Source organism: Protobothrops mucrosquamatus, unplaced genomic scaffold (genome assembly GCF_001527695.2).
Source record: "Protobothrops mucrosquamatus isolate PMUCROS unplaced genomic scaffold, P.Mucros_1.0 scaffold332, whole genome shotgun sequence".
Taxonomy (NCBI): domain Eukaryota; kingdom Metazoa; phylum Chordata; class Lepidosauria; order Squamata; family Viperidae; genus Protobothrops; species Protobothrops mucrosquamatus.
Window position 1 is genome coordinate 648,031 of NW_015386671.1, and position 10,019 is coordinate 658,049.

The 10,019-nt window shown below is 36.4% G+C and overlaps 1 protein-coding gene across 1 annotated transcript; it reads right to left on the bottom strand.

Moving 5' to 3' along the window:
• Positions 1–1,303: 1,303 nt before the first annotated feature.
• On the bottom strand, positions 1,304–9,482 carry LOC107286842 (lanosterol 14-alpha demethylase). The gene is made up of 8 exons (XM_015815275.1): positions 9,310–9,482; positions 8,068–8,194; positions 7,096–7,270; positions 5,779–5,898; positions 4,663–4,858; positions 3,504–3,599; positions 2,955–3,123; positions 1,304–1,587 (listed from the first exon to the last, which is right to left on the bottom strand). The coding sequence occupies exons 1-8, from the start codon at positions 9,460–9,462 to the stop codon at positions 1,391–1,393; spliced, it is 1,233 nt and encodes a 410-aa protein (XP_015670761.1). The 5' UTR covers positions 9,463–9,482; the 3' UTR covers positions 1,304–1,390.
• Between the last annotated feature and the right edge of the window lie 537 nt (positions 9,483–10,019).

Sequence of the window (10,019 nt, forward strand, 5' to 3'; positions counted from 1 at the left end):
CTCACAAAACTGTTTCAGTGTAGCAATATTCTTGGGATGTCTGGTGTGAATCGCTCTCTTAAGGTCATGCCACAACATTTCAATCGGGTTGAGGTCAGGACTCTGACTGGGCCACTCCAGAAGGCGTATTCTGTGCTATTGAAGCCATTGTTTTGTTGAATTACTTGTATGCTTTGGGTCATTGTCCTGTTGCATCACCCATCCTCTGCGGAGCTTCAGTTGGCGGACAGATGGTCTTACGTTTTCCTGCAAAATGTCTTGATAAACTCTGGAATTCATTTTCCCATCAATGACAACAATCCGTCCAGGCCCTGAGGCAGCAAAGCAGCCCCAAACCATGATGCTCCCTCCGCCATGTTTTACAGTGGGGATGAAGTTTTGATGTTGGTGTGCTGTGCCTTTTTTCTCCACACATAGTGTTGTGTGTTTTTTCCCAAACAACTCAATTTTGGTTTCATCTGTCCAAAGTATATTTTTCCAGTAGTGCTGTGGAACATCCAGGTTCTCTTTTGCAAACTTCAAATGTGCTGCAATATTTTTTTGGGACAGCAATGGCTTCCTCCTTGGTGTCCTCCCATGTACTCCATTCTTGTTTAATGTTTTCCTTATTGTAGATGTGTCAACAAAAATGTTAGCATGAGCCAGAGATTTCTGTAGGTTTTTAGCTGACACTCTAGGATTCTTCTTTACCTCAAGAAGCATTCTGTGCTGTGCTCTTGCAGTCATTTTTACAGGACGACCACGCCTAGGGAGAGTAGCAATAGTGCTAAACTTTCTCCATTTGTAGACAGTCTGTCTTACCGTGGACACATGAACATCAAGGCTTTTGGAGATACTTTTGTAACCCTTTCCAGCTTCATGCAAGTCAACAATTCTTGATCGTAGGTCTGAGAGCTCTTTTCTGCGAGAAATGGTTCACATCAGACAGTGCTTCTTGAAACCAGTAAACCCATAAGGGCAGGACAGCTGTCAGCAACACATCCAATATCATCACACTGATTGGAGTCAAGGTTGGCTCACTCCTAGCTCCAATTAGCTCTTGAAGACGTCATTAGGCTAGGGGCTCACATACTTTTTCCTCCCTGCACCGTGAATGTTTACATGTTATGTTCAATTAAACCATTGCAACATGTAATGTTTGTGTATTATTATTTTCAGCAGACTGTGTTTTTCTATCGTCGTGACTTAGATGATGTTCAGAGCACATTTTATGACCAATTCATGCAAAACTCCGCATTATCCCAAGGGGTTCACATACTTTTTCTTGCAACTGTACATTTAAATTATTGAAACATGAAATAAAAAGGGCAAACTTTAACACAAAATTTCAATTTTTCTGCACAAATTACAGGCAACTATCAGCTTCTTTAGCTGTACTAGAAGAGCTCCTTTACAATGTATGTGTCTCATTTGGTGATCTCCTTTTATATATAATTAATGGGTTAGTAGGTGTGTGGATCATAGTTGTATAATTTATGGCAGGAAAGTATCCATTCACTAAGTCAAATTCATATAAACGCAAAAGAGTTGACCAAATTGTCTTAATCTGAATATATGCAAAGTTCTCTCCAATGCAGCGATGACGACCTAAAAAGAAAAAAGCACATTGAGTTTCCATTATTAAACATTGTTTCCATTTAGCCTACTTTGAAAACATAGAATTTTAATTACTTATAAATAAAATACAAACAGAAAACTATTCATGCACTCACATCCACTCCCATGAATGATTTTTGAAGGAGCAATGTACCAAAAAGAAGGTGCAGCTTCTGCCTCAAAGATTCTAGAAAAAGTATGTGAAATTCATGGGTGGAGAGCATACACTTGTCTTCTATACAGGTAGTCCTCGATTTATGAACACAACTGAGCTCAAAATTTCGGTTGCTAAGCAGGACATTTGCTATGTTAGTTTTGCCCTCTTTTATAACCTTTCTTGCTACAGTTGTTAAGTGTCAAAAGATGATCACATGATTCTGGGATACTGCGACCATTATAAATATGAGTCATTTGCCAAACATCTGAATTTTGATCTTGTGAGGGGATGCTGCAATGGTCATAAGTGTGAAAAACACTTTCAGTGTCGTTGTAACTTCAAACAGTCACTAAATAAACTGTTGTAGGTCGAAGACTACTTGTATATGCATTCTGATGTTATAATAAGGTTAAAAAAAACAACCTCCTCTTCTCTACAGAATGAATATTAATCCTTTTTATAATCCCAGAAAAGAATTCCTCTTTTTCTTTCCAGTTATTGCTTTCTCATATTGCATCCCTATCTAATGTTCTCCCTTCCCAGGATAGCCTTCTCCAGATGCTTTTTTTTTTGCATTGTTATTGGAGGGAATATGCAGAAATCAGTTTTATAAATAAAACAACTTACTCAATAGGCATCTAATTCAATTTAATCTTGATTTTTTTTCTCACCCTGAACCTTTTGGGAGTAACTTTAGGCCAGTGAGTGTGAATAAATATGTGTCCGTGTATGTGGGTGCAAGGAAACACAGGCTTATTGGGAATGAGGGAAATCTCCAGGATTGGTTCTGGTTGTTATGAGTTGCACAGCCAGTTGAAACTAATTAGACTGGAAAGCCGCCTCTCCTTCCTACTCTCTATTTAACTAAGCCAACTACTGGAAGTATTTACATCACTGAGTTCAACAGAACTTTTTTTAAATAGCACTGTTTGAATTTGTAAAGAAAATTTAAATACTTGACACTTTAGTACTAATGACTATACTTTGGACATGGTAATTTTTTTTCCTAACAATGAATGTTCTGCCCAACCGCTCCAGTTTATGGGTAGTTCAAATCATGGCTTGTTTTGCTCCTCTTGGGGTGGGCTGGGGGGAATAATACTACCTAATTCTAGACAGCTCCAAGGATACATTGCAAGCAACCATTCATAGCGATAAAATTGGAAAATTGGACATATAGGGATGTAATAAATAAACTTACCAGCACCAAATGGCACAAATGCAAACTTTTCTGCAGCTGCAGGATTATCTTGAAGGTACCGGTCTGGTTTGAATTTTACATTTTCCACCCAACAATCTTTAATTGTGTGATTAATAGTAGGAGATACACAAACCTGATGACCTGGTGGAATTGTATAACCAGCAATAGTCTAAACACAAAAGAGAATATAAAAGTAAAGTTTATTGATGCCTAAATTACTAAGGAGATACATTAGGAGTTGTGATTCAGTCACACCAACTATCAATAGACACATAGAGATAGACTACATTCATACACCATTCCAAAGAGACAATAAAAAAGCTAAGGAAACAAACAAAAAACAATTCATCCTCTCCAGTAATCAACACTCAGATAAGCAGGATTAAGACCTGACAAACAATTAAATAGAAAAACAACAGCCTAATCAAGGAACTACCAAAGAGAAATGCACAACCACCAATACTGGAAGGGCAAACTACTACGGTATATATAAACCTCACACTTTTGCACTGATAACGTTACCTAGTTCAGTATTGCAACAAAACTTACTTGGGGAGTTTTAGCCATCCTCATCATGGTCATTATAGGTGGTCTAAGCCTTAATGTTTCTTTCAAGCAACGATCCAATAAATTCAAATCCTTGAGCTAAAAAAAAAGTTTATTTACAATTTTTTATATTCAGAAAGGTTTCTAAATGTATATAATTATAGGCTATAATTTCATGTACTTGTAGTTGATATTGCAAATAGATTTATTGAGCCAAACAGCTTTGATACAAGTATGAAGATAATACATACTAATGAGTTAAAATTACATTTAGAAGAATTTACTCACAAGCAAAGAAATAGAAATAAGTTGTTAGTATTGATAGTAATATACAAAACTAGATACACATATTTTGTACATATTTACTGCAAATCTACAGATGAAAGAAAGAAAAAGAAAAAGAAAGAAAAAAGAAAGAAAAGAAAGAAAGAAAGAAAGAAAGAAAGAAAGAAAGAAAGAAAGAAAGAAAGAAAGAAAGAAAGAAAAAGAAAAGAAAGAAAGCACTGGACACCCATTTTCAGGCTAAAAGTATAAATGATCACCTGCAAAGCAAAAGTACTTTCAGAAACTGTGTCATACAGAATGTCATGGTTCCGACAGATGAAACTCTTCAAAAGAACTTCGAGGCATTGTTTACCTTAAAGAATCTTTTATTCTAGTATCGGCACTACATAGTTAAAGCCAAAAACTGAATTCCCCTCCCCCGGGCACAAAGTAGCAAAGTACAATTCCCTCCTCCAATTAACTGTCATAAATCACATTCTCCAATTAGCTTGAAGCACGGGCTTTCTCCCCAGCTCTCCAGCCTGCCAAATCTTTATCAACTCTGGACTCAATAACCTTGGATTCCCATGGCTGAGTTATTATTGTTCTGACTAACTGGACTCTCATCCACATCCCCCCTCCCAGCATCAACTAGCTCTACAAGCGAAAGTGTAAAATGGCTGCATTTCCATCTGTTGTCAAAGCAAGAACATCTGATGTTAGCAGCGTTGACACAGGAGTTTTTTGTTAAATATATTTTTCTTTTAATATCCACATGCAAAAAACCTTGCAGGTTTAGAATAGTATATTATCTCACTAATGCAGATTTTCTCTCATGCCACATACAGATTTAAAGATTATAATAAATAAGTTAAAAAGGAGGAACAGGCCTACAAACCTGATCATAGGTCAAGGGAGGAAAATCTTCTCCACAGACAGTTTTTTGTTCCTCATAACACTGTTCCTGTACTGATTTGTCTCTAGCCAAAAAGAAGCCAAGCCAAGTGCTAGTGGTTGAAGATGTATGCTGGCCTGCTAAGAGCAATCCAATAAGCATCCCACCAATTTCATCATCTGTTAGCGGTCGTCCGTCTCTGAATTTCAAGATATAGATAGCACACCAGAATGAGAAGGACAATCCCCATTTTTTTTTTCAATCCTCTTGACAAAAATCCACAATATTTTACAATATAGAATTTTAGCATAGATGCCAGTATTAATAAAGTATTTGTCTTGCCATTTCTATATTGCCATTTCAACTTAAGGAGCTTACAAATTTAAAATACAGGACTAAGAGTAATAAGACATAACAGTCTTCTTCCTAAATGTCTTAACAAGTCTTTCTAAACATTGATTTATTTAAATATCATTTTACAATAAAGCTTCTAAGTACTACTATGCCTATACAGAAAATCTTTTCAAAATTTTTCAGCATGGATCAAAGTTTGCCTTTTATAGAAATTTGGCTCCTAGCAACAAATAATTCCTGAATTTATAAGATAAATACTTTACGACAGGGGTGGGCCATGTGTGGTTCTCTAAATTCAACTTCCATCAGATTTAGACAATATGCTAGTGATGAGAGATGATAGTAGTATAGGTTTAAAATCTGTATTATGTATTGTCTGCACTTGATGGGACAAGTGGTCACAGTTTAATACGTGTGGAGCCGAGACTAAATCTGATTTAACAATGGTTTCTTGAATAAAGCACTGTACACTAAGCTACGTCCCCGCAAATTTCTTATGGTATCTGTGATTCCCCACCACATAATAGTTTTCTCACTGAAAATTAAATGTATTAGAGATTATTAACTTTTCTGTTTTCAATTCAATGCTGCTTTCTTCTCCTGCACAACAAACTACATTTCAAAATTGTTCTTTCATTTTATAAATTAAAGTTCTGAATCTTATCCTGATTTCTGATCTATTGCACAAATTTTTACACAGTTCTGTTTTTATTCCCATTAGGATTATAGTAATCCTTATCCAAGTGCTATAACAATTTCACATACTTGTAAGTAACATCCAGTAGTGTTTGCAACATGTCATCTTCTCTCGTAGAAGATTGTCTTCGTTTCTGAATTACTTTATAGAAAATAGATTTTAGTTTACAATGGGCTCTATCTCTGCATCTAAAAGTAAAAACAAGTTGTAAAAATGAAAGACTTGGATTTTGCAGATATTTTTGAATGTTTAATTGCCCCTTAAGTTATTTTTTTAGCCCTAGACAAAAGATATGTCCAATTTTAAAAAGAGCTATTGTAGTGCATTGCCAAAACCTGACAATTTACTGAAAGCAATCCATTGCCCAGTCTGCAATTCCCAACTTGGTTCAGAATTGTTTTTCTTTTGCATTTAAAGAACTGACCCAGTACACCTCATTTGGCATTTGAAGTCATTGCCTGCACTCTGTAACTTACAATAGACATAAGCAGGCCAAATAAAACCAAACAGTTTTTTGAGAATCAGTTTTTGGTTAAGCTGCTGGCCTAGAAATCAGGACACTGAGTTCTAGTCCTGCCTTAGGCATCAAAATTGGCTAGGCCAGTCATTCTAAGCCCAGCCCATGTCACAGAAAATAAGAGGAAGGAATGTTAAGTATGTTTGCATATATGGGAAAAAAGGGATTATTTTTAAAAAAACAACATCTCATCAAATTGCTTTTTCTGAAGGTTTCTATACATTTTAGCTGCTCTTTCTATTACTCAATTGCATCTAATATTTGCTCTAGATCAGGGGTCCCCAATCCCGGTCCGTAGACCGACACTGGGCTGCAGCATGCCAGAAACTGGGCCACGCAAACAAGCAAAGGCCCATCTGCGGGATGCAGGGAGTACATGAAACCACGCTCTCTCCACAGATGGCTTATCTGTGAGTATATATGGTACTTGAAAAACAAGTTTCTAGGATTTGATGGGGCAAAACTGAAAGTAATTTGCAATTCAACTAGGGAAGATTGGATTCTGTGGTGAAGTTCAGTGGAAAACCCGTAACATATTAATGATTTTAAAAAATAGTAATAAGTGTTAGCCTTATAAGACAATCTCATCACAAACCAGTAACCAGGATTACTAGCTCTTATTTTGATCACAGCATTAACAGACTTATTGCAAGTCTGAAAATAGTCCTCTCATCCCTCACTTTTACTCTTTCAATTTCTTGCAGAGAGTCTCCCTTGAGACATTTTTCTCATCTCTCCTCCTTTGGTCTAAACTTTCATTTATCAGACCACTGAATAAGCTACAGCTATTCATCCTGTCTTCAAGGTCATTCCCACCTACCATTACATTTGATTAATACGATTCTTGGCTGATCAAGCTGTTAAATACCTGAAGCTGGGCAAAGGCAGCCACCCTGGTAAGAGCCATGCAGCATGACTAAATCCCCCGTCCAAATCAGCATAGAGCTGTGCTACTTTCTCATTGAGAATGCTTCTTATTTCCTTCCCATGTAAACAATGGCTTGCAGTCAAAATGATTAGTTCTGAAAGTGCTTCAAGTAAATCTGTGAAATTTAACAAGGATTTTAAAAAAATAGTGTTACTATTTCCAGTCCACTTTTAAAATTAGAAAAATTAAGAGGAACACAAAAAGATCAATCTAAATGTTTATGATTCCTTGGTAGGTATTTTGAGATAGAAAGAAAAAAGATGTTTTGGAGCAGGGCAGAGGATGGGGAGAGAAGGGATAAGTTGATTTTTTTTCCTTGTCCATCCCTCATTGTCAAAGAATAGCCATCCCCCCCCCCAAACAAAACTTTATCACCACTGAAGCTTGCACTTTAGTTCTGATAAGATCAGTAAAGTAAATTATGTACACTGAAACTGAAAACATCACAGGCAAACTCCTTCAGCCAAAGTCTGCATTCTATCTAATAGAGAATGCCAAGGGCCAATCCAAAACCTTCACACTCAATCACACAATAGAAGCTCAATAGCATTCAGGACCAGCCCTCGTATAAGCCATGAACAGCCATCAAAAAGCAGATAATACATTTATTTATTAATTTGTATCTGTCAAATTTATACACATGAGTTCCATCTGCTAGTCACATGATCTCAACTGAATTTTACCAAGTTTCTGCAAGACAGCTAGTACCATCTCCCACAAATAATGAAGCAAGAAAACAACTACCAGAATTTCCTGGGGTTTGGAATTGATATAATTATTAAAATTATCACTGAGGTGGTTTTTTTTGGCATGGTATATATTTTCTACGTAAGATAGCACATCTGCCTTCCTTGGTTTGAACATAGTAAATCTTATAGTCCAAATGTAAATCTTTTCAAATTGTATACTTACTTCTTTTTCCTTCATCTCCCCAACTTTTAAAGTATTCTATAGTCTCTTTCTCAATTATTGATATATGATTTTTAAATTGACTTATGTTCAGACCAGTTTTTAGCATCTTCTTCTGTTCCAAAAATACCTTAAAAATAAAAATAATATTAATTTCAAAACAAAATACTTTGCTTATACTAGCCTTCCTCAAACGGTGTCTTCCAGGACACTAGAATCTAGATTCCCAGAATAACAAGCTAGAATTTGTTCTGTATTGCAAAGCCCCAAAACAAAGAAAGATCAACCAAATTAATGATCTTTACCTTTTTCCAAGGCCAAATTTTCTTGATCTACTGCTCTGGCAAATAACATAACATTTGTCACCCCTCCCAGGTAAATCAAACTGGAAACATGATTCAATAAACTCACTCTACTTTATTGTAAGGCTACATTATCAGAATCTCACAAGTTTGAAGATCCAAAATTCCTTCCACTATTTTTTAACTGCCTGATCAATTAGACGGGTCCTTTCTAAGTTTCTTTTTCTGACTATTAAGCTGCTTTGGGCTCCTCCCTCTCATTTGATTGAATCCTAAATTGCATCTCTTCCACTCATCCCTCAAAATCATCCAAATATCCCATTACTTTAATTGAAGGTATAAGCCAGTGATGGCGAACATTTTAGAGACCAAGTGCCCAAACTGCAACCCAAAACCCACTTATGTATCATCGGGTGACAGGTGGGCATGGCCCATTGGGTGGGTGTGGCCAATATGGTAGGCGTGGCTGAGTGGTAACGGCAGACTGGGTGGGACTAAAAAGTTCAATCAATCAATTCCAACTTTGCAAGATCTTTTTTTTCCCGGAAGAAGTTGAAATTGATTGGCAGAGGCCTAAAGCGAAAAGGTTTTATAAAACCCAGCTGAAGGCCTAGGACTGGGGCGATGGTGCGCGTGTCCACAGAGAGAGCTCTGTGTGCCACCTGTGTGTTCACCTGTGTGTTCACCATCACGGGTATAAGCTATGCCCTTGAACGGGCAGTCAGAAGATGAAAGCTACACTCTCATCACAAATCCAGCCTAGTTACTAACTTTTTTCCAAATGGAGCTCTTTGTCAACAGTACACTTTTATAATCAGAGATCGTTAAGAGAAATGTTCTTTTATAATTAAACCTAATCTGTTATGTCAGTTTTTACATTCTATTTATATGATTCAGTACTGAAATCTAACTAAACTAATAATTCATGTAACAATATACATACTGCATTGGGTACATCATAAGCTACTCCCTTGCCAAAAACAGGAGTAGTTAGCCGTGAATACACTTCTTCTGCATTCAACTCTTCGTTTTTACTATTGAACAACAGAGCAGCTGCATCACTGCCTAGGAGATAGGTGAAGGTCTTTCCCACCATAGTGAAGCTAAATACAGGCCCATACTGCAAGGAAAAAATTGAATAGTTAGAAAATAACAAAAGAAAAACAGAAGTGTATAACAATGGCATTTTAGCATAATTGCATGAGAGTGACAAATACATAAAATACATGTGACAAAAAAACATGATCAAATAGTGATGCTAACACTACCTCCTCAATTAATTAATCATGTATTAGTAAGTGGAAGGGTTCCCCCAACTTGACAAGTAACCAAGCTAAGTATCAAAATGCTCCTTGCTTTAATTAAAATGTGTACCTGTAGACTATTTGGTGCCTACTTCATTCTTTTTCATCTTGTCAATAAAATACTAATTTCACATATTCTTATTTTACTTAAATTATAGTTTAGATCAGTGTTTTTCAAACTCACTAACTTTAAGATATGTGGACTTCAACTTCCTTGCTGGCTGAATATTCACGTTCTTAACAGATTCTTGTTAGACTATATCCTTACTTCTTGTTTCCCCTCTCTCTTTCTGTAATGTCCTATACCCTTCCAGCTATCCATCACAACAGTTCCCTTTTCATGGGCACC

Coding starts and splice junctions, on each gene's coding strand:
- LOC107286842 (XM_015815275.1), bottom strand. CDS start 9,462: ATGGTGGGAAAGACCTTCACCTATCTCCTAGGCAGTGATGCAGCTGCT. Junction 4,859..5,778: donor CTACTGGATGTTACTTACAA/GTATGTGAAATT, acceptor CTTGAAATTCAG/AGACGGACGACCGCTAACAG. Junction 3,600..4,662: donor CTCCCTTGACCTATGATCAG/GTTTGTAGGCCT, acceptor CTTTTTTTTTAG/CTCAAGGATTTGAATTTATT.